Here is a 25,713-nt window from a genome sequence, read left to right on the forward strand (position 1 = left end):
ATTGACATTTTTTGGACTCAGGCAGCCTGACACTTAGGTCCCCAACGTAAGCACGATGCTACTTCTTCTCTGCGAATGAATGCACGTCGCAATGAGTCTCTGTATAATTGGCTGCACCCATAGGAAATTAGATACATGACAGGAATTTTAAGAGGCACAGAACTCAAATATTAATATTGCCATCACCAAATACTGGAATTCAGGGGGCAATGGGAGACTTAAGGTCTAATTTCCAGGATCAAGATCTTCACAGAAGCAAAACTCCCAAACATTTAAAGGAGACAGAGATTTATAGGTAAAGAACCAAAAGAATGTGACTCCATTCAGCTCTAATAGGATGCTAGAGCCCTCAGCTCGGAACAAAAACCTCCAAGACTTTCCATGTCGGTAGCAGAAGCAAGATTTAAGGTTTTGTGGTGGCTAAATCAATGAGGACTGAAATTACTGGTACATGTGCAAATATGTTCTGAATGGAATCACTGGTGGCCTCTTTTGGGTTAGTGCTGCCCTATACTGGGTAAAGAGCCTTTTTAAAAACTAGCCTTAATCTTATTAGGAAAAAAACCCCCATAAAATTCTATGTTCCTTTAATTGCATTAGGATATTGATGTTTTGAGACCCGATATGTTCTTATTACACTTTTTTTTTTCAAATTTTCTTAATGGTATTTTTTTCCCCTATCAATCATTCTGGAACCATTTCAATCTAAGAAGATTTAGTTTATGTTTTTGGCTTTGAGTGCCTTGTGTGCTGAAAATCTTGGAGGGTACATGATTCAAGCTGATCAGGAGATCAAACTTTTAAAAGAATTCAAGGAAGAAAGAAAAAAAGCTTCTGTCACTTGCAAAATAGATTTAAGACACTGAAATGGGGAGGATCCAATTAGGACATGGGAGAATTCCATGTCCATCCTACACCGAGTGCTGACAGACCTCAGAGAAGCTCGGCACTTTTCAGGACTCACATTGAATGACTCTACATGTGTTGGCTGTTAGGGCCCCACACCTAAGTGAAAGCTCATTTACAAGTCAGTCTCCAGTTCTGGTCACCTTTCAACTGGGGGAATACTATCACCCCTAAGGCAATTCAACATGAGTTTGTCAAGCTGGTCCAAGTTTTGGGAAAACTCTTGTTCTGAGGAATGAGGTTAAAAGTTTAGTCTCACTATACAAGAAAAGCTTGTCCAACAGAACGCTAAGTTGAAGTGGGATGAACCAAATTAACACAGCCTAAAGGCTTAGAAAGATGAAATGCAGCTAGAAATCCCAAATCAAGTGGAGAATCCCAATTCAAGCGGGATCTGGGGTGAGAGCTCCAGCCGCGAAAAATTAAAGCAAGCATACGAAATAAGATGCCGCACTTATGTTCAAACAACATCAGTCTAACCAGAATTGCAGAACAGGTATGATGACGACATTTGAATGAACAAAAGAAAGGAGAGGAGGGATGCAGTGTCGGGGCAGGAAAGAGGGGTCGATACAGACTCCAAGAATCGTCTTGTTAGTCCGAGGGTCCTTTTCCTGTTCTGCAAATTCTTTTGTTCTCTGTCCTTATCAATCCCACACCTTGCCTGAGTAAGAATGACAGACAAGCCATTCTTAATGACTTCCTAGCTTTTGAAACTATTTTGGTGTCAGACAGAGAAAGAACTGTGTTTAAATTGTTACAAGGATTGAGGTTTCTGTTGGCTCAGTACATTTTCCACTCTGAGATGACAATGTTTGTCAGTGAGGAGAGAAACAAATTTATCCATTTATGTGACCTGTGCCATGTTCCAGAAAAATGGCACTCTTGTGGCATCTCTTTGGGGCAGGGGAGCAAAGGCAATGTAGCTAGGGGGCTCCACAGACAGGCACTCCTTGCTGTGTCAGCCGGGGTGTGCTGGTATCTTCCTCCCCCAGAGACCGAGCACATCCTCTCCTTGGCACACCCACTTGCCATTAGCACAGGGAACCATTGTTCACTGTGTGTCAAAGACCCAGCCACGCCCTGTGCCAGGACAATGCACTGACTCTATAGCCCTAGTCTCCGAGCACTGCTTACTTCCTTTCCTTTTTATTTCTCCCTGTGTCTAAGAGTCCATGAAATGAAGTTTTTTCTTTTGTTTAAAACAAGACATTTTAAAGGGTGGTTACTGATGACTTACTCGCTTTCAGCCTTTCTTCACTGGGTTTTTCCTAATCTCTGAAAGGTTGTTCAACAGATAGGAATTTGGTTCAAAGCACATATAAAATGGGTTCTATTTTCACAGCTAATGTATATTTCATTAGGTAACATCTGAACATTTCTCTCTGAAGATGCGGCTTTCTATTATCTTTAGATATACTTAACGTGTTGGGTTTTGTCAACATGGTGTAAAGGTAGACCACACTGAAGTGATAACACCAAGCTAGAAATTATTATAAATTTAGGAAAGCAGGATGTTACATTCTAACAATTTATAGGTTATTTCTTAATACAGAAAACTTTTGTATTCATCCACTGATCAGTCATTGTTTATGAAGCACCTACTTTTTATAGCCTAAGATATTAAAAGAAAAGTCCTTATTGTCAAAGCATTCACAGTTTGGTAAAGAGAAGGTCATGTAAACAAACGAGTACAATAAATTATAATAGGTGTTATAGCATAATTATGTACAATGTATAATGTATATACAAATGAAGGAGGAAAATTTTAGTGGTAGCAGTGCATCGACCAGAAAAGGATTCATAGACAGGGCAGTACATGAGCAAAATCTTAAAAATTGTACAGGGGGATCCTTTATGGCTTAGTTTGTGTGGGTGTGTGTGGGTGCATGTGAATGTGTGTACATGTGTCACTGTGTGTGCCTGTGAGTGTGTACATGTGTGAGTGCATATGTGTACGGAAAGACAAGTAGCCCTCCTGATCTCAAGATCCTGCAGGTCATGGAGGGCCTTGTAAGTCTGACATCCCATGGGTATCAGGGATCAACCATCAAAGTTAATAATGTGAGGAAATCTGCCTTTGATAGAAGTCTCCATTTCTCAAATCAACTATTTCTTTGGCTTAGGAAAGAAGGACATAATGTTCTAATGATCTATATGTCATTTCTCAATACAGAAAACTTTTGTACTCATCCATTCGTCGGTCAATATTTGTCTTTCTTTATAAAGCAATGGATTATGTGTTGGGAATGACATCTCAAATTCAATTCACTGTATTCTGCTTTGGGAACTGCTCACTGATGGACGTCAGGGAACCCAGTGGAAAGCTCTGAAGACCGGCTGTGGATATTCAGTGAGAATATCCTCCCAGCCAGCTGGCCAGCTGGCCAAATGTGGCCCTGCTCTGGGTGGCCAGGGAGTCCTTACCACTTCGGTCGGTCGGTAGTATTTGAGATCCACAGTCACGTGAACTTTGCCGGTCTCTTTACATCTGCCCACTTCATTTTCATTCTTTCCTTCCCACCTGAAAAGGAGATAAACACTTAATCAGCCTCTAATTGCTTAGGAGCATTTGCCATGCTGTCTTCCCCCGGGATGGCTCAGCCTTCTCCCTGCAGGAGTGTATAAGCTCATTAACTACAGGAATACAAGCTGATGTGTAACCCTGTTATCAGGGCAGCAGTGACTTTCAAAGACTTTCCAGATCTGCTTCGAAAGGGCAGGTTTTCTTTTCTGTCTTTTTAAGAAAATCATGATGGTTTCAGAAGGGAGACTTTAGTAGAAAAAAAAAAAAAAAGACTTTAGAAATGAACAGAGTAGCCAGAATAAGGAATTGGGCAATGTTCATGGATTTCAAAGATCTTTACTTCTTTAGACTATTCTTGATAACATCAATTATTATTAATTAGTTAATGTCTTCTGTGTCCTCCTTATTTTTTTTTAAGATTTTATTTATTTGACACAGAGAGAGAGAGAGAGGTCACAGGTAGGCAGAGAGGAAGGCAAAGAGAGAGGAGGTAGAAGCAGGCTCCCTGCTGAGCAAAGAGCCCAATGTGGAGCTTGATCCCAGGACCCTGAGATCATGAACTGAGCCGAAGGCAGAGGCTTTAACCCACTGAGCCACTCAGGCACCCTGTTCCCCTTATTTAAAAAAAAAAAAAAAATTGTAGTGATGTTTTTAGGATATTTATTGTAACTTCAATGCATTCCAGTTTGGAGTAAGTTTCATATCCTAAATTAGCCATTAGTCTCATCTTTGTATTATACATAAGTTCCTGTGCTTTACCTAGTCAGCAGTAGGCCTCATTAATAAATCTCAGATGATTAAACCTCCAAAAAGTACACAAGTGTTTTACTGCATACTGAGAGAGTATGTGTTAGCATCTCCAATTCAGCTACAATGTTCTTTGGACTTAGGATTTCTTCCTTAAACATCCACAGTTGGTAACAGTACCCTGCTCATGTCTATACTGCGCATTACACAGTATATGCTCATAAGCTTAAGGACAAGCTTGTTAGGATTCCATTGTATATGTTTTCATTTTGAAAGAAATGAAGGTACTGGTTTAATGTTAACCTCTGGATTTCTACAATCTAATATCCAAACATCAGATGACACTATACAATTAAATTATTTTTGCAAATGAAACTTTTCACGAAAGAAAGAAATGAAATTACAAAGTAATGTTTGACTTCAATTCTTATTTTCAGAACTAGTTTGCTTTATCAGTTGGAGATGAATCCTATGACAACAGGACAATTTTGTGTGCTCCCTAGATCAGAGCATAGTGGGGATCAAAGGAAAGAACAGAACATTAAATCAGTTACTTGACTATGTTATTCACATGTGTTATTGAGGATGAACATAACTGTTGATGACGGCTTTATTTTGGACACAGGTTGGGTATTAGAGATATAAACTACCCTTACAAGATTTATTCCCCAACAGTCATCTGAATGTTCTATCCTCAATTTACTTTTTTACAGCAGAGGAATAATATTTCATTGTTGAAAAAAAATCAGTTTAGAAGTACACTGAATTTGCCAATGCACTCAAGGCAAATACGAAGAACACACAGAGAATTAAAATGTACAACTGGCATTTTCCTATGACTTTTATATTAAGTAGTTGCCTCAAAAAGGGACTTGGTTTACTTGGTTTAATTTGTTACTATGAATTGGACTAATTTGTCAGGATCAGAGCTATGTTTTTGGTAAATTGACCTGGAAATGGCATGTGGATGCTTTAGAGCATGCAGACTAAAAATAGTGTGAAATGAGAAAACCTAAAGTGGTGATAAACCCTGTACATCGCTCTCTTTTTTTTTTAAAGATTTTATTATTTATTTGACAGAGAGAGAGAGAGAGAGAGATCACACGTAGGCAGAGAGGCAGGCAGAGAGAGGGGGAAGCAGGCTCCCTGCTGAGCAGAGAGCCCCATGCAGGGCTTGATCCCAGGACCCTGAGATCATGACCTGAGCCGAAGGCAGAGGCTTAACCCACTGAGCCACCCGGGTGCCCCTGTACCTCTCTTTTTAAAAAAAGATTTAGTTATTTATTTTTAGAGAGAGAGAGAGATAGCAAGAGGCCCATACACGCAAGAGGAGGGGGAGGGGCAGAGGGATAGACAATCTCCAATCCAGTGGACTCCCAGTTCCACAGCAAGCTCAATCTCATGACCCTGAGATTGTGACCTGAGCAAAAACTAAGAGTCGGGTGCTTAACTGACTGAGCCATCCCGGTGCCCCATCCCTGTACATCTCTTAAGGAAAAGACAAATATCTACAGTAAGGGAAAATAACTGGTAAAATCATTATTTTTTAAAAAAAATTCCCTAATTCCAAAGTTAATGTTTAAGTGAAGCCTTCTCTTTGGTTAGGCTTTCAGTAAGTGAAAGGATATTTGTACCTCATAAGCATGTTTTTATTTTGGCTCCCATTTTGTACTCACAATGAGAAACCAGTTCAGCATGTCTTCCTGACGGTATCTCCCGCTAAGCCAAAAGGGTTAACAAAATTACTGCTCATAGTTTTGCTGTTTACCCCCAAAGCAGCTAGGTATGTAATCTACCATCTACCACGGGTCACACTGATTCACGTGTACACATACATACTGGGAACTGTCCTTCTTATTGAGAAATCCACTCAGATGTCACATATGTGATAACTGGACGTTCAAACCTAATTTTATTTCTTTGAAACCACACATGAACACACAAGACCTGGAGAGCATTCCCTGACCTGGGAGGGAACATGTGGGGCAGGAAAGGGATGAGGCAGAGCCAATTGTGTCCCTAGAGCAGGGGCTGACAGCTTCTGTGAAGAACCCGAAAGGTTTTAGGTGTTACAGATCACATACAGTCTCTGTTACATATTCCTCCCTTTCCTCCTCCCACTTCTGTTCTCTTCCTTCTCCTTTTCCTCTTCATCATCCTCATCATCACTTCTTTTTTTTTTTAAACTACCCTTTAAAACTGTAAAAACATCCTTAGAGGAAGTAGAAAACAGGTGAGGTTTTGGCCTGTAGGCCATAGGTTGCTCACCCTGCTTTAGGGGATGAGTTAATGGTATATCCTCATGCTCAACTAAAAGAAAGCATTTAATTCCCATTCATACCAACAGGTTGTATTGCTGGACCAGCTTGAATTTTCCCATTTACTACTGATTCCCTCTGACTACTCTGCAGCCATATGCTAACATCTGAGATCGGTAAAGAGTAGTTGAAATGGAAAAAGACTGATGGAAGGAATCTGCAAGTTAGATTTAAGTTTGCTGTCACTTGGGCACCTGTGGATATGAGCTGCAGGCACACAAGCCTTCTTGGCCTCTGTGTGAACACTGTCTGCTGGGCGGCCATCTTACAAATGTTGTCTACAGTTCAAACCATCTCTAGGGGCATGGCATTCCCCCTACAATTAATCTAGTTGCACTGAATAATCAGCTGTAACCAGGAAATGGCTCAAAGCAGAACGGAGTTGGCAAAAACCACTTTGCAATTTGCAGTAGGTCTGCATGCGGGCAGTAAGTAAAAGTTTCGGCCAAGGGCCAAAAAACATTCAGTTACAGCAATACACAAAACACTTGTATTAACAAGCAAAAGGTAACAGCTAACTTGTCCTAACAAGCAATGTTGTGACTCAAAGCAGAGCTGGGATGTTAAGAAAGGAAGATGGCTTGACAGGGAATCAAGGATTCAGCTAACTAACAGGAATTGTTACCCACCAATTTAGATCAGCAGCTCTCTGGGCAGAGGCCCTGTATGATTCAATTTTTAAAATACACTCTTGGCTCCTAATAAGCATTAAATTGCAATAGAAAGCATTCAAGAATAACGGAATCAAGCACAGTAAGGCAAGATGAGGTGCTATTAAAATCTACTCAACTAGGAATTCCTTTAATGAACAACAAAAGCAAAGTCAGCTGTATTAAGTTTAGGAGACACAGTTAAAGTAAGGGAGGAGATGAGGCACTCCTTTTAGCAACCTGAATATCACCGAAGTGCTCAGGAATTATTTTTAAAACTACTATTTTATTAGGACACAGATATGGAAATAGGAGGTTGCCAGAGGCTATGATTTAGAAAATGACATAAAATAATCCTATAAGTTTTATTAGGTTCTGGATAAAGGTGGTGGTTTGTACACTTTTGCTCCTTCCCCAGGCCCCTTTCAAAAAAGGAATAAACTCACAAGGGCTAAAAGAACAAGAAAGAGACAAGAGAAACCAAATTCTGGAAGCTGGAAAGCCAGATGGATGAGTGTTAAAGGACTTAGCAGAAGCCCTAGAAAACAGACTCCTAAGCCAGCAGTGGGGAAGCTGAGAATGAACCCAATTTACACTTGCAGAAGCCCTCAGATGTCAGGAAGTGAGGGCGGATTATGAGTTTTCCTGAGAAGCAGTGTGTTGCCCAGTCCCCTCCCAGATTCCACATCACTTGGCAACTGCTTCACCCTCCTGGAGAACAAGGTCCCAGGACTGAAGGTCACTGGGCTTGTGAAGGGTGGGGTCACCATGCTGAAAAGAAGGAAAAATTCAGATAGGTATGTGTGCAGAATGCTGAGACTCCCCAGGGCTCTGGCAGTCAGGCGTATCTCCTTCCAGGCAGGAAACGAAGACTCTTCTCTGCGCATCAGAGATGCTCCAACTAAATGGTCCTGTCAGGTCTCCCTACAGTGACACAGTCAACAAGCTCTAACCATGTTCTCAAAAACTCCCAATTAGGCTTTTAGGTTCCCATTAAAAAAAATTTTTTTTTTTTTTTTACTTTTTTAATCTGAAGAGCTAACAAAAATTATTTATCTATTTATTTATTTTAGTTTCAGGAGTACAATTTAATGATTTATTAGTTGCAAATAACACCAGTGCTCATTACATCAAGTGTCCTCCTTAATGCCTATCACCCAATTATCCCAATCCCCAACCACAACCCCTCCAGCAACCCTCAGTTTGTTTTCTAGTTAAGAGTCTCTTATGATTTGCCTCCCTCTGTTTCCATCTTATTTTCTTTTTCCTTCCCTTCCCCTATGTTCATCTGTTTTGTTTCTTAGATTCCACATGAGTGAAATCACATGGTATTTGTCTTTCTTGGACTGTCTTTTTTTGCTCAGCATAATACCCTCTAGTTCTATCCAGTGTTTGTTGCAAATGGTAAGATTTCATTCTTTTTGATGGCTGAGTAGTATTCCAGTGTGTGTGTGTGTGTGTGTGTGTGTGTGTGTGTGTGTGTGTATGTGTGTATGTGTGTGTATGACCTCTTCTTTATCCATTCATCAATCGATGGACATCTGGGCTCTTTCCATAGTTTGGCTATTGTGGACATCGTTGCTATAAACATTGGGATGCATGTGTCCCTCTGAATCACTGTTTGTATCCTTTGAATAAATAACTAACAGTGTAATTGCTGGGTTGTAGGGTAGCTCTATTTCTAACTTTCTGAGGAAACTTCATACTGTTTAGAGTGACTGCACTCATTTGCATTCCCATCAACAATGTAAGAGGGTTCCTTTTTCTCTGCATCCTTGCCAACATCTGTTGTTTCCTGTGCTGTTAATTTTAGACATTCTGACCTGTGTGAGGTGGTATCTCATTGTGGCTTTGATTTATATTTCCCTGATGCCAAGTGATGTGGAGAATTTTTTCATGTGTCTGTGGCTAATGGTATGTCGTCTTTGGAGAAATGTCTGTTCATGTCTTCTGTCCATATTTTGACTGGATTATTCTTCAGGTGTTGAGTTTGATAAGTTCTTTATAGATTCTGGAGACTAGCCCTTTATCTGATAAGACATTTGCATATTTCTTCTCCCACTCTGTAGGCTACCTTTTAGTTTTGTTGGCAGTTTCCTTTGCCATGTGAAAACTTTTTATCTTGATGAAATACCAATAGTTCATTTTTGCTTTTGTTTTTCTTGTCTCTGGAAATATGTCTAGCAAGAAGTTGCTGTGGCAGAGGTCACAGAGGTTGCTGCCTGTGTTCTCCTCTAGGATTCTGATGGATTCCTGCCTCACATTAGGTCTTTCATCCATTCTGAGTTTATTTTTGTGTATAGTATAAGAAAGTGGTTCAGCTTCCTTCTGCCTGTGGCTGTCCAATTTTCCCAGCACCATTTGTTGAAGACACTGTCTTTTTTCCATTGGACATTCTTTCCGGCTTTGTTGAAGATTAGATGACTACAGAGTTGAGGGTCCATTTCTGGGCTCTTTATTCTGTCCCATAGGTCTATGTGTCTGTTTTTGTTCCAGTACCATACTGTCTCGATGATTACAGCTTTGTAATAGAGCTTGAAGTCCAGAATTGTGATGTCTCTGGCTTTAGTTTTCTTTTTCAACATTATTTTGGCTATTTGGTGTCTTTTTTGGTTCCATACAAATTTTAGAATTGTTTGCTCTAGCTCTGTGAAAAATGCTGATGGTATTTTGGTAGGGATTGCACTGACTGTATAGATTGTTTTGGGTAGCATAGACATTTTTACAGTATTTGTTCTTCCAATCCATGAGCATGGAATGTTTTTCATTTCTTTGTGTCATCCTGAATTTCTTTCATTAATGCTCTATAATTTTCAGAGTACAGATCTTACACCTCTTTGGTTAGGTTTATTCCTAGGTATCTTATGGCTGGATTGATTCCTTGATCTCTTTTTCTTCTGCTTCATTGTTAATATACAGAAATGCAACGGACCTCTATGCATTGATTTTATATTCTGCAATTTTGCTGAATTTCTGTATCAGTTCTAGCAATTTTTCAGTGAGGTCTTTTGGGTTTTCTCCAGAGAGTATCATGTCATCTGCAGAGTGAAAGTATGACTTCTTCTTTGCTGATTTGGGTGCCTTCTATTTCTTTATATTGTCTGATTGCTGACGCTGGGACTTCCAGTACTATGTTGAACAACAGTGGTGAGAGTGTAGGCCCCCACTTTTATTTTATTCATTTATTTATTTTTAAACTTTTATTTTTTCAGTGTTTCAAGATTCATTATTTATGCATCACACCCAGTGCCCCATGCAATACATGCCCTCCTCTTAATACCCACCACCAGGCTCACCCAAATCCCCAACCCTCTCCTCTCCAAAACCCTCAGTTTGTTTCTCAGAGTCCACAGTCTCTCATGGTTTGCCTCCCCCTCCGATTTCCCCCAACTCCCTTCTCCTCTCTTTCTCCCAATATCCTCCGTGTTATTCCTTATGCTCCACAAGTACATGAAACCATATGATAATTGACTCTCTCTGCTTTACTTATTTCACTCAGCATAATCTCTTCCAGTCTCGTCCATGTTGATACAAAGGTTGGGTATTCATCCTTTCTGATGGAGGCATAATACTCCATTGTATATATGGACCATATCTTCTTTATATGTTCGTCTGTTGAAGGGCATCTTGGCTCTTTCCAAAGTTTGGCTACTGGGGCCATTGCTGCTATGAACATTGGGGTACAGATGGCCCTTCCTTTCACTACATCTGTATCTTTGGGGTAAATATCCAGTAGTACAATTGCAGTGTCATAGGGTAGCTCTATTTTTAATTTCTTAAGGAATCTCCACACTGTTTTCCAAAGTGGCTGCACCACTTTGCATTCTCACCAACAGTGGAAGAGGGTTCCCCTTTCTCCACATCCTCTCCAACACTTGTTGTTTACTGTCTTGTTAATTTTGGTAGGCCCCCACTTTTTTTTTTTTTTTTAAGATTTTTGCTTATTTATTTGACAGACACAGAGAGAGAGAGTCCAAGTAGGCAGAGTGACAGGTGGAGGGAGAGGGAGAAGCAGGCTCTCTCTGAGTAGGAAGCCCAATGCAGGGCTCGATTCCAGGACCTTGGGATCATGAGCTGAGCCAAAGACAGTCGCTTAACTGAGCCACCCAGGTGCCTCAGGCCCCCACTTTTAAACATGAACAGGAAACCAAGTACGACCAGACAGATGTATAAGGAAAATATTGTTGAAAGAGAAATAACAAATGAATTGAAAAACTGAAACTTGGGGGAAATAGAACAAAGAGGAAAGGTAATTAAAAAATAAAACAAAACAGAGAAAAACTCTCCTATTCCATCTTAATATCTTCAGAGATAAGAACATGTACCAAAGAAACAAAAATATGATACTATATAACAAAGGACAATCTGAAAAAAAAAAGAAAAGATTTGAGAAATTGAAAAGTTAAAATTCAAGAGAATATTTTAGCGATAAATTGAGGAAATCTCCCAGAAAGGAGAGCAAAAAGATGGGGATATGAAAACCTGGAAGGAAGATAAGAAAATCAGAAGATGGCCTCAAGAGGTCAGTATAATAGGATTTCCAGAAAAAGTACAGAAAAAAATGAAGCAGAGCAGAGCAGATAATCAAGTAAAATCAAGAAAATTGATCAGAGCAGAAGAACATGCATTTCCAGACTGAAAGGGCCCAATGGAATGCCCTAAATAATGGATGGGACTCATGTCACATGAAATTTCAGAAGAGCAGGAGAAAGAGAAAGACTGACAGAGAGAATACACAGGGACAGGGAGTCAGAACGGCTCTCAGCCTCCCACAGTAACACTGTAAATTAAAAGGCAATGGAGCAAGGCCTTCACAATTCTGAGGGGAATGTATTTCCAACCAACAAATATAGATCAGCTACCTTTTAAATTCTGAGGACAGAATAAAGGTATTTTCAGATATACTTGGTCAAAAATATTTGCTTTCCATGCATTCTTCTTAGGAAACTAATTAAGGTTTTGCTCCATCAAACCAAAGAGTTTCTAGAAAGATGCCAGGAAATAGAGAACCCAGGAGAGTGGCTGAGAGAACCCTCCCAGATGAGAATGAAGACAGATCACAGAATGACAACTTTCCACCAGTCTAGATGGGATTAGATGGGAAGGTTCCAGAGGACCTGCTATAGGAAGACATAACTGAGGGGAATAACCCACAGGCCTGAACGCCTTCAAAGGTGATTAAGACAGCTGGGGCAAGCTCTGGGGTAAATTTAGTTATAAATACATAGGAAATAATGCAAATGAAGATAAATGAGAATTATTAGCTTTATGGTAAACAAATGACAATTGTATGGAAAATAAAAAGTAATTGTGGTTTACTGGAAAGCATATCATGGATCAGTCACGAAAATGTAACACTGAAAATTAAGCAAGCCTCCAATTAAAATATAATAATAGAATATTCAGAGAATGGAGGGATAGGGCAAGGGGAAGAAAAGAAAACAAGAAGAAAACTAAACACTCATTTTGAAGATAAGGAGACCAATAGCAACACCTAGAAGAGGATAAAAATCAAGAACCAGAAATAAAAACATTTTACTTTGAAACATGAAGGTAAATGCCAAAGTAATCAGCTAAAAGAGTATAATAGAGTGCAATAGGATTTCCAGAAAGAGAATAGAAAAACATAGAGCAGGGCAAATATTTTCTTGGGGTAAATCAAGACAATTTACCAGAGCAGAAGAGCATACATTTCCAGACAGAAAGCACCCAAAGAATGACCCAAGCAGTGGGCTGTTTCACAGCAATAGCTGTGAAAATGGGGAAGAGGGAGTAGAGGGTGGGAGACTACTCAGGTTTGTGACAATTACCATGCAATGACTAAAATTTAAATTATGTGCCAGTGTAACTGGAAAAAAGAAACTCCAACAAGGAAGGAAAAAAAATCATTCTAAACAAAGTTTAGGTTTACAAATAGCGGACTCTGACTGACCAAGACCATTCCCACCTGCTCCCTCTCAGTGGTCTGCTGAGCTCAGCCCCACCTCCCCCCGCTGAAGACCCAGTGCTTCCTCCACATCTCCTCCCTTCTGCCTTCTCAACAACTGGAGGAGCTGATGTTGTGACGCCATCGACTCCCCAGCTCCCAACACATCCACAGAGGAAACACTCATGCGGCAGGTAGATCAAGTCTGCAAAGACTGAGGAAGAGCCCTCAGGGAACAAGCCGGCAAACTGTAGAGTGAACTGTAGGCAAACTGTAGAACAGAGGAAAGAGGGGCACTTGCCAAGGAAAGGAGAGCACATCAACAATGCCAGACAACGGGGAAATGTCAAGAATTGGAGAACTGAAACAGGTCCGTTGGATTTAGTGCAGTGCAGGTCCTTGGGGATGGTAGAAAAAGCTGCTTTGACGGTATGATGGGGCAAAAGGTAGACTGAGGTGTAGGTGTAGAAGGGAATGGAGGGAAAGAAAGAGGTGGCGAGAAGAGGCAACTCTTTGGTACCTTTTGATAGAACAAAGGAAGAGCAGTGTCTGAAGGGAATGCATATTTTCAGGGATGCATATTTTTTTTTAACAATATAAGGCATCGGCAACGTCAAGATGTTGATGGGAAGGAGCCATGAAAGACAGCTGAAGGGAGAGATGACTGATAGTTTTTTGAGGAGGCAAGCGGGCTGAAGCCTAAGGCCAGGGGGAGGGACTGTTCCCAGAAAGGAGTAAGGGGTGACTGGTTAGTGGAACAGGAGAGGAAGACGGAGTATAATTTTTATGTTCAGGGGACCATTGTTTTAATCACAAAATCTACTCTAATTTCTAAGAGACAACACTAGTGTAAAGGTTGTAGAATGTGTGTATGAGAACTTAAGTTGTGCACAGAAAGACAACATTGCTATTGAAATGTAGACTCCATTCATGCTCAGTCTTAATCCATTTACTTTACATTAATAATGATAATTGTTACTAAGTAAGGAGGTTTCAGCTATTACATGCCATTAATGAATAATCAACTACACCAAAAAGTGTAAAATTTCAATCCATTACACAGCTGTTCCTGTTACTTGTTAGAGTAACGACTACATTTATTTTGCACTTTCCATATCATGGGCCTCTTGTTAATGCCAACGGATGAATCTCCACACCAGGAGTCAGGCAGGCAGTATAATCTGCAGCTTATATGTGGAGAGAAAGGAGTTTAGGGGGCTGAACAATTTCAGGAAGGCCATGAGACGACACCTCTATCTCACACAGTTGGAATAAGCAGAAAGGGTGTGGTGTCTTCTTAAAAGGTCACTGTCATTTTCCTGCGGTGCCCCTCCCAGACATTATTACCAGTAAGAGTTCTTGATTGGTCAATATCTTCCTTGCTTTCTTCTTTTTATCAGTATTACTGTGAAACTTAAATTGTACTTTCAAAGTGTCTTTCCTTATGCTTTATCTTTGAGAAATCACATTGATATGATTAACTCAATGAAAAAAAAGTTTTGTGTGGTCATCATGTCTAATGAGGGTAGCTCAAAAAATCAAAAAGGAAAAAGTCCAGAGATGGTTCTTCTCAGATGTAAAAGTGGCAGTGAAGGGAAGTTCAAATGTGTCGCTAGTTTTTAAGTGAGCCTTGGTGTTTCTATGCTATCCTTGCTTGGATTGCTAACCAGGCTCTAAACTACCTGCTTTATTTTTATTTCTTTTAACTCAGCTGGGGCGTCCTGTCTATACCCAAAGAATGCAGGTGGAGTTTCTTCTGTTTTATAGGAGTAAGAAAAATGAACGGAGGTCTTACCAAGGGGCTGTGGTGGAAAAGTGCAATTTAAGGACAGTGGCTTGACATCTGTATGAATCCCAGTCATAGCTTAGGGCTTCCGTCATCTGTACCTTCTCTATTCGCCCAACCTTATCTATCCATCTCCTCTCCTCCTACCTCCTATCAATCTTCACTGAGCACCTATTAAGTGCCTACTAGGAGCACCTAGTAAGCTAAGCCAGGTGCAAGACACAGGTATGAATAAGCTAGATGGTCTTTGTCATGAAGCGGCTTAAAGTCTCATGGCCACTACAATATAGTGCATGAATGATGAGAGAAGGTGGAGAGTGCTATTAGAGGACTGGGAGAGCAGCTAGCAAGACTTGGTTGAGTGTAGGATGCTGGGCTAGGGAGGATGTCTAAGCTAAGACCTAGAGTGTGAGTGGGAAGTACAGTGAAGCAGAGGGAATAGTAGGTGTGAGTATCTCTCAATATGCCCAATGTGGTCAGGCTGGTCCAACCCAGTTTATCAGCTTGCCTTTCGCCCACATACAATTTACTAACTCCTGCCTTCATGCCTTTTCTCATGCCTTTCCACCCACTTGGAATGCTTTCCCTCTTCTTAACTACCGTCCATATCTCCCACTTTGGCCAAGAGCCCGCTTAAATCCATCTTTCTGCAGACATTGCTCCAATTGTGATCATGGTGATACTAGTTCAGTACGGATACTCTAAATTTGCACAATATCTACATCCATTTGTGTATATTTGTAAATAACATGTTCTTATTGTCAGGTAATTAGAGCCTGCACTACTCAAAGGAAAGGAAAGGAAATGTCTTCTGATTCTCTGAGATGCGTTTCACTTTGAGAGAAAAAGAAAGTAGAAGAAATGAGCACGTTTATTGAGTATCTACTATGTCTTAGGAACTATGTTGGCCACTTAACTAGGTAACTTACTGAGGAAGCAGTGATTTTGAGGAGTGCCTTAGGGCAGACGCACCAGTCACAGGGGTACAAGATTCACATCCTAATCTCTGTCCACTGGCCTTCCACTTTTTACAGGCCTCCTCACCCTCATCCTCAAGGCGCAAGGGCCAGAAATCACAACCACCAGGGAGTAATTCCCTGTTAAGGGAAGTATATGCATGAGCACAAAATGACTTGCTATCTCAGCCAGAACGATTTTGGAAATGGGTCTCTTTTTAAATGTATAGCAATTTTTGCCCCTTGCCGTTCTTACTTAAAATGTAGACAGAGTGCCACGAAGTATGATAAATATTTCCATTGGCCAAAACATCTTTTTTTCCCCAGCACAGACGGTGGTGGCTCACAAGTATGCAGGATATTCTTACGACCCTCTTCTTAAAATTTAATAAGATTAATGACAGAAAATTAGTCAAGAGAAAGATTTGCCAGTTTAGCTTATGCTCCTGTCACTTTAATTGTAGGAGAAAAGTGCTTCCTTTACACATTATTTAGTAATAAGTTGATGGGAAAGTGTAAGGCAAAACATCACACTAAAAACAAACCCAACAATGCACCCTCCTCCAAATAAACAAACACCCTTGGAAGAACACATTTGTTGTCATAAGGATGCCTTGTCAATACAAGTGACCAAATGGGAACTTAATTGTCCAGCATATCACCTTACATGGTATCAGGATCGCACTTGGTACTGATCTGCTCCCAAGTGTCTTCTACTCACCTACACTGAAATGGATGTACTATTTTCTAATAAGTTCAAAGCAAAACTCACTCAAATGATATCAAAGACACAAGAGTAAATACTGGTACCAAGTCTAAACATACAGATGGCAACACATTTTCCAAACTTTTCCAGTGAAAATTAAAAGATAATTTCAAAAACAGTAACAGAATTGAAAAGTGATGAACAGAAATTAAAAGAGCTAAAGTGAGAACGCACCAGATGCTGATTGTGTGTCTGATATGACACTCATGTAATAATGAGGTTGAAGGAAAAGTTTGGTTTAGAGAAAATATCCATAACTCTCCTTTAAGCACATAAAGCCTGGCAGGCAAACTGTGGGAGGGCAGAAAGTTTTCTGTCTTAATGACGGCACCACTAATCAAGCTCTCCCTAACCTTCTAGAGCCAATTGTTCACCAAATCCTACTGATTCTAAGTCTTTCTCAGGTGAGCCCATATGCTCCGTCGCCACACCCTTGTGTGCAGTAAGGTCCTTATCATCCCTCCTTAGTAGCTCCCAGGGATAAGAAGCAGAGTGGCTTCTCTGTAGCTGTCACCACCAGGAAAGACTGACCTATGATGAACCTAACATGGGCAAGTTAGGGTGATAAGGAGCATTCTTGGAAGGCTTTTCTGGACAGTGGCTTTTGGATATCCGTTTGGACTCAAGTAAGAAGGTATCATAGGCCAGCTGTTGTAAGCACTGTGGACAATGGTGACTGAGACAGACACCCGGCCTGTCTCATTCACTTACAGCTGCAGATCTCAAAGGACAGGAGGTGCTCAAGGAACCAGAGCGATGCTACAGGTTAGGGGGGATTTGCTTCTAGTGGAAGAGCTTAGAAACAAAACTGCAGAGAGTGAAGATTATCCTTCAAATCTTGCTTTTTCCATCAGAACTTGGGCTTGTGAGGGCTCACAAGCCAAGATTTAACTTCTTTTGCTCTCTTGGCATTCTGGTTGGGGCTTCTCTTTCATAGAGGCATGTGGGCCTGGATCTGGTTTTTCAAGTTGTTTGCCTATGATGTGACTCCACTGTTAGCATGCAACCATCACATTTAGAGTATTTTTTTTAAAGGATGGAAACAAGTAGGAGGAAAAGTACAATATAAAGAAAGGGACTCTTGAGTCAGAAAATGCTCAGTTTACACATTGGCTCTACCCCTCACATAGCTGAGTAACCTCCGGAGGATATTTAACTTCATTGTGCCTCAGTTTCCTTCTCAGTGAGAACAGTGTCCCCAGCCCTGGAAACTAAACTGAGTCTGTGGTCAGCTCATAGCACATTTTTGGGCTCATACTAAATGATCATTAAATGCTATGTGAACATGTTGTTTTTGCCTGCTGAATACCACTTTCTGCCTTTCTTCTAGAAATAACACCCCCTGTTGGGGGAAGGACATTGATCCTTTCCTGGGTTAGATCAGTGACTTCTATGGGGTTGCCAAGCACAGAATTCTCTATCTCTAATAGGACGGAAACTAGGAACTGGCCTCAAACTCTGGATTCTGTGAATGGTCTAGGGGTTACCATGGGCCCAATGGGCCCAGTCAGAATCCTTCCTCAGGAGGTTTCCACATGGATAACTATCAAAAGGTTCTTTTCTTCATTCACCATGTTAGTCTCTGTCTCCAGAAATGCTATCAGTGATGTCCTCTGCACTAGGGACATGTTGAGGGAATAAAGGCAGCTTTCCAAGAAGCAAAGAGAGCCCTGACAGACTACCAAGTCCTGGATCTGACTATCTTCAAGGCTATTTTGAGTTCGGTTTCACTTCCTTAAAAACAAAAAAAAATTCTGACTCCTAAAAATGCTCAATCTCTTGTCTCTCCTTCCTACTATAAATACTTTCATTATATTTAAGATTTCATTAGCGTGGATATTTCACACACTAAAAAAAAAAAAAGGAATTTATTTTATATCATCCTTCATAACTTTTGGAGCTCAATAGTACACCCCTAAATATAAAATGTCATGTTTGATTCCTTGAGAAAACATGAACACAAAGTGCACATGTTTTTACAGACTAAGAGGTTAAGTTTCTTCTGCTGCACAGTGGAGGATATTGATTTCTTCTAATGTATACATTTTAATAAAGCCTTTAGAGGGTCTTTTAAAAGCAATATGAAGGGACGCCTGGATGGCTCAGTTGGTTAAGCGTTTGCCTTTGGCTCAGGTCATGATCTCAGGGTCCTGGGATCAAGCTCCACATCAAGCTCCTTGCTCAGCAGGGAGCCTGCTTTTCTCTCTACTTGCCACTCCCTCTGCTTTTGTCCTCTCTCTGACAATTAAATAAATTAAATCTTACAAATATTAAAAAAATAAAAGCAACATGAATTCTATATTTAAAAGGTATAAAAAAACCCCTCAATCCCAATATAAGTAATCCACAATATATTTTTAAGTCCGCAAAAGAATATGGAAAATCTTCTTGAAACATGACATAACCTCTATAAAGTAGGAGATTGAGGGCATAAAGATAATCTAGATGACTAAGTTACATTTCAAAGGTACACTTTTAATTTTTGTTTAAATTTTCAACCTGCAGCATTGTATTTAAAACAAAAAAGACCATACTTTGCCTATATCTTCTTTGATTTCTTTAATTAATGTTAGATTCCCGCAAAATGTTTTTTTATGGAAAATAAATTTATAACTCAGCTAGTTTAAATAAGGAAGAAAACATAAGTGAATGAAAAATGATTTATACAAAGTAATTCAAATTAAAATTTTTTGCCCTACATATTACAATTCAGAAGCAAAACTACCTTAAGAATACTACAAATAAGGACATTGGTCATGGATTTATGGACTTTCACTGTTTTAGGATTAAGCAATGTCAAATATTTTAAAATGTAAAATGTTATAGGAAAGCATGTTACATTTTCCAAAAAGATAAGCTCCTGGACATTCTCCAATTTTCAGGTTATTTTTGACAGGTTGCTATTATAATGTTTTTGAGGTAAGCAAACTACTTTATAAAGTAAATGATTAGATCATTTGTAAGAACTTGATTCATCAAGAACTGGTAGGATTGGGTACCTAATGATTAATAAATAAACCAAAAGTTCCTTAGGTTCTGACATGATTTGTATTACAAAAGCATAGCATCTTATCTCATATTAGGGATTGCTTTAGTCAGTAGGACCAGAAGTAATTTCCAGAAACTTTGGCTTTTTTCTTTAGAGGTTCCAGTCATCTATTGGTCTACCTTTTCCAAGCCATATGAAAGAAAAAAGGGGTGTATGACTTTTGGGTTTTAGATTTCTTCATCTCATCTTAGTGCATTCCTGAATTTATTAATGGCAGAAATGGAAAGTCCAGAGCACTCTTTTTACCTCAATTTATCAGATGATAAATTCAATCCAATTGTAATTAAATTCAACTGGCACTTAGGCGATATTATGAGTACTGGAGATGGAAGGGATAGGATGGAAAAAGAAGAAAAGGAACAAACCAGTTGCAGGTGCTCACTGAACTGTCCTCATGGAAAGCCCTGGAATTTTTAAGTCTTTTCATTTTTAAGCAAGTATTCCTTCACCCTTTCAAGACAACCCTAAAACCAAATCCTCCAATTTCCAAAAATTATTTTTCCATAAATTAAAATGTTGATTTTTGTTTTATTTTACTAAATGTCTGACACTATATTGGGCAGAATGAAAGGAATGGAAGGGAACTAGAATTAAATAATGCTCTGAAGGAGCCCACTGTCTAGCCTACCAGGGAAGGCAGAATCAGAGATGACTAACAACACGGTAGAAAGTGATAAGGGATTGGCCTCAATGATTGTCAAGGTTCATGTCAAACCTGAGATTCTATAATTCTCTCAGGCTTTGCTACTCAAAGTGTGTTCTGTGGACTAGCAGCACGGGCATCACTTAGTATCTTGTTAGAGATTGAGAATCTCAGGCCCTGCCTGGGTCTACTGATTCCAAATCTGCATTTTAGAAGTTCTTTATAGATCTTGGATATCAGCCCTTTGTCTGTAGTGTCATTTGCAAATATCTTCTCCCTTTCCATGAGTTGCCTCTTTGTTTTGTTGACTGTTTCCTTTGCTGGGCAGAAGCTTTTTATCTTGTTGAAGTCCCAAAAGTTCATTTTCGCTTTTGTTTCCCTTGCCTTTGGAGATGTGTCTTCAAAGAAGTTGCGGTGGCTGATGTCGAAGAGGTTACTGCCTGTGTTGTCCTCTAGGATTTTGATGGATTCCTTTCATCCATTTTGAGTTTAACTTTGTGTATGGTGTAAGAGAACAGTCGAGTTTCATTCTTCTATATATAGCTGTTCAGTTTTCCCAGCACTATTTACTGAAAACACTGTCTTTTTTCCTTGGATATTTTTTCCTATTTTGTCAAAATTAGTTGACTATAGAGTTGAGAGTCCATTTCTGGGCTCTCTGTTATGTTCCATTGGTCTATGTGCCTGTTTTTGTGCCAGTACCATGCTGTCTTGGCGATCATGGCTTTGTAATCTAGCTTGAAATCAGGCAATGTGGTGCCTCCAGTTTTGTTTTTCTTTTCCAACATTTCCTTGGCAATTCAGGGTCTTTTCTGGTTCCATACAAATTTTAGAATTGTTTGTTCCAGCACTTTGAAAAATGCCATTGGTATTTTGATCAGGATGGCCTTGAAAGTATAGATTGCTCTGGGCAGCACAGACATTTTAACAATGTTTTTTCTTCCAATCTATGAGCATGGAATGTTTTTCCATCTTTTTGTGCCTTCTTCAATTTCTTTCCTGAGTGTTCTGTAGTTCCTAGAGTATACATCCTTCACCTCTTTGGTTAGGTTTATTCCAAGGTATCTTATGGTTTTCAGTGCTATTGTAAAAGACATGAACAGATACTTCTCCGAAGAAGACATATAAATGGCTAACAGACACATGAAAAACTGTTCATCATCGTTAATTGTCAGGGAAATTCAAATCAAAACCACTATCACCTTACACTAGTTAGAATGGCCAAAATTAATAAGACAAGAAACAACAAATGCTGGAGATGATGTGGAGAAAGGGAACCCTCTTACATTGTTGGTGGGAATGCAAGTTGGTGTAGCCACTTTGGAAAATAGTGTGGAGGTTCCTCAAAAAATTAAAAATAGAACTATCCTATGACCCAACAATTGCACTACTGGGTTTTTACCCCAAAGATACAGATGTAGTGAAAAGAAGGGCCATATGTACCCCAATGTTCATAGAAGCAATGTCCACAATAGCCAAACTGTGGAAAGAGCCAAGATGCTCTTCAATAGAGCATCAATTCAATGCATAAAGAAGAAAATGGAACATTACTCAGCCACCAGAAAGGATGAATACCCAACTTTTTCATCAACATGGTTGGAACTGGAGGAGATTATGCTGAGTGAAATAAGTCAAGCAGAGAAAGTCAATCATCATATAGTTTCACTTATTTGCAGAACATAAGGATAGCATGGAGGACATTAGGAGAAGGAAGGGAAATGTGAAGGGGGTAAAATCAGAGAGGGAGGCGAACCATGAGAGATTATGGACTTCAGGAAACAAACTGAGCATTTAGAGGGGTGGGAGATGGGTGAGCCTGATGGTGGGTATTAAGGAAGGCATGGATTGCATGGAGCACTGGGTGTTATATGCAAACAATGGATCATGGAACACAACATCAAAAACTAATGATGTACTGAATGGTGACTAACATGATATAATAAAAAAATCTTCATTTTGAGAGAACTCCAAGCCATTCACAGAATTTCAAAGGAAAGAGTTTCAGTAAAAAGGTGTCCTAATTCTGATAAATAGCCCATTACTTCTCAGGAGGGGTCAGGAGTTAGAGACGAAGAGATGTCTCATTATGTCCACAACCTCTATCCACCTACAGGTGGACAAGTGTGTTCTTTCCCCTGCAGTGGCCTTTCTCCGATGAGTGTCTGCACTCAGTTGTGCCTGGTCACACCAACGTAAAACATTTCTCGTCTCCACACATAAAACCAGTTGTCTAATGTTACTGTTCCCACATTTTATTTATCCCTTGTTTTCAATCAATTACCCATTTATTAATCACAAACACTTATACAGAGCTTTGAAGCATCAGGCACTGTTTGAGGGGCTTCACATATTTTTAGCCCATTTACTCTTTACCTCATCCCTGTGAAGTCAGTATTCTATTATCCCCATTTTGCAGTTGGGAAAATGGAGACACAGTGATTGTAAATGACTCTCTTTGGTAGCTATGGGGCCGGGATTCAAGCTCAGGGGATGTGGCACGAGGATGGTGCTTTTACAACACAATAGCATGCCAGGCTGTGTAGATAGAAGGACGAATGTCTTCGGAATGAAAGCTAGCAAGTCTGAAATAAAGAAATGAAAACAGCATCCTTGGGAGAAAGAGGTCTGCCCTCCTGAAGAGTTTAGAAAAGCATATTTCCACAAATTATAATCTATGAGTTACTGAGGTACAATACTATCCCTGGCCTTCCCAGCTTTGTTTAGATCTCAGTGTGTTTTCTTTGCTCCTTTCTGCCTGCTTTCTGACTGTGTGGACACTGTTCCCAAGAAGGACTCGCTGGCCTGTCAGAGCTCACAGCTGCAGCAGGGACTCTGAAGCCCAAGGAGCAGGCTTGGCCTTAGCACATGAAATTGCCTGTGGCTTCCCTGCTCTTCCTCCAGCTGAGATCGGTATGCTGATGCATGGGGCCCAAAGAAGATCCAGAGGAAGGAAATTGAAAAAAAACAAACAATAGAACAGAACTTGCAGACAGCATTCACAAAACCATCATGATTTTATTATCTAGCCCTGAGAAGGAATTTGATATTTTCAGCAAACTATGAAGAATATGCACTGTAAGCATTCTGTTCCCACAACTTCAATGGTATGACACAGAAAGACCTGGAGTAGGTCCTGGCCACTAGGCAGGTGAGTGCTGCCAGGGTGATGCTCGGCCACCCAGAAGACTCTTAGGAAAGTGACAAAGTGATTACCACCTCATATCAATCTCTCTTTTCTGGAAGAATTTGGAAAAAACTTTGTATTTTACCAAAATGTTATATACCACTCAGAGACCATTTTTAATATACCACTAAAAGCTTGATTTGTGGTTAGTGTGCCTTTTGAAACAAAATGAAGTCCACTGCCTGAAATTTGAAAGAGATTTTAGTAAAACCGACTCAACTGCTTTACCGGACCTTCTAGGAGAAACTGCCAATGGCAAGCACTACTTCTGAAGACCGGGAAGGAGTCAGACTTAATAGGTATCTGGTATTCAGATTTGAACGACAGAAGAACATTTCCCAGCGGGTGATCCACAGAACTCTTGTTTGTGTAAGCTTTTAATATAAACTTAAAAATTAAGCTTGGAAAATGCTGGATTAAACAAAGTTAAACAGTTTCTTTACTGGCAATTCTCCAAGGGGGGTTATAATATTCAGTATTTTCTAAATGAACTAGACATGGAATGCTTTCATCGACATCTCCTGGAATAGCATCCTACTTTGTGAGGGACTGTGCTCAAGGTCAGAAAATAGGCATTTGGCTCACGGGAGTACAGGTCAGAGAATGGCCTGGTGACTGCAAACATTATCTCCAAGATGGGAGAAAGACAAAGTCTCATCCACTTTTCCAAAAGAGAGTCTTCTTGGGGCACCTGGGTGGCTCAGTGGGTTAAGGCCTCAGCCTTCGGCTCAGGTCATGATCTCCGGCTCCTGGGATTGAGCCCCGCTTTGGGCTCTCTGCTCGGTGGGGAGCCTGCTTCCCTCTCACTCTCTCTGCCTTCCTCTCTGCCTGTCTGTCAAATAAATAAATAAAATCTTTAAAAAAATTAAAAAAAAGAGAGAGTCTTCTTTGGTGATTCATTTATAATACTACCTGATATTAAAAAAAAATGTGTGTAACATGAGTTCTCACTAAAAAAGGATACAAGTTCCTCACAGACAGTTTGGATACAGAGCAATATATACAGTAGATATGAACATTCACTACAAACACACACAAACACACACTTTCTACATTCCACAATGTAGAAAGTGCCATTGTTAAATTTTTGGCATGTTTTCCTCTAATCTTTTATAGGCATAGTCTTAGAGAGTTTAGATCATACAACAGATCTAAACTTGTATCCTTTTTTTTTTTTTTAGTTTAAGATTGTCGTAATCATACTTTATGTTATTCAAAGTCCTCTTAAGCATTATTTTTAATAGTGTGATAACACTTTATTAAATTCACTTAAATATTCCTTGATGATAGGCTCTTAAAGTTCCTTGTTTTCTATTCCTTTTATTAAAAAATCAACTATATTGAGGTATATTTTACAAATAATAAAATATCTAACAAGGGTATAGTTTGATGAGTTTTGAAAAATGCCTGCATTCATGCAATCACCCCTATAGTCAAGATATGAGACATTTCTACCACCTCAAAAGATTTCCCTGTTTTTTTTCCCAGTCACCACCCCAAACTCAGCCCATCTCACTCATCAAATCACTGATTGGCTTTCGATCAGTCCAAATTATTCTTTCCTAGAATATCATATAGATAGAATTATACAGTATATACTGTTTTGTGGCTGACCTTCTTTCACTAAGTAATTATGCTTGATTTCAAAATCATTAGATTTTAAGATTCATCCTAGTCCACTCCTTTCTGTAACTAAATAGTATTCCATTGTACAGATACATAACATTTGTTTATTCATTTACTTGTTGATTGAATGTTAGGGAAGGCAATGCTGTATTAGGAATAAAGCCATTAAACATATTCATGTATAAATCTCTATGTGGATATACATTTTCATTTTTCTTTGGTAAATGTCTGGGAAAATTGCTGGTCATGTGATAAATATAGATTTGATTTTTTAAGAAAGCCAAACTATTTTTCAAAGTGTTGTACCATTTATATTTCATCACTAATGTATGAGAGCTCTAGCTGTTTCAGCATCCTCAACAATACTTGGGCATGGCGGTCATTCTAATGGGGGTGTAGTGGTATTACACTGTGCTTTTCATGAACATTTCCCAGTTGACTAGTCTTGTTGAGCATCTTTTCATGTGCTAAAAAGCTGTTTGCATATTTTATTGTGTGAGGTTATCTGTTCAGATATTGGACCCATTTTTAAATTGAGTCATTTGTCTTTTTATTTTTGAGTTACAGGTGATCTTTGCATATCCAGATAGAAGTTTTTTTGTCTGACATAAGTATTACACTTATTTTCT

The 25,713-nt window shown here is 39.6% G+C and overlaps 1 protein-coding gene across 2 annotated transcripts in view; it reads right to left on the reverse strand.

The window, feature by feature from the left end:
- GMDS (GDP-mannose 4,6-dehydratase) overlaps positions 1–25,713 on the reverse strand; it is a 623,268-nt gene that overhangs the window by 90,401 nt on the left and 507,154 nt on the right. For both annotated transcript variants that reach the window (XM_032861444.1, XM_032861446.1), the window contains one exon: positions 3,334–3,430. In XM_032861444.1, the coding sequence (XP_032717335.1) occupies positions 3,334–3,430 (97 nt within the window). The remainder of the gene's footprint in view (positions 1–3,333; positions 3,431–25,713) is intronic.

This window comes from Lontra canadensis, unplaced genomic scaffold (assembly GCF_010015895.1).
Source record: "Lontra canadensis isolate GAN:19392208 unplaced genomic scaffold, GSC_riverotter_1.0 scaffold21, whole genome shotgun sequence".
Classification (NCBI taxonomy): domain Eukaryota; kingdom Metazoa; phylum Chordata; class Mammalia; order Carnivora; family Mustelidae; genus Lontra; species Lontra canadensis.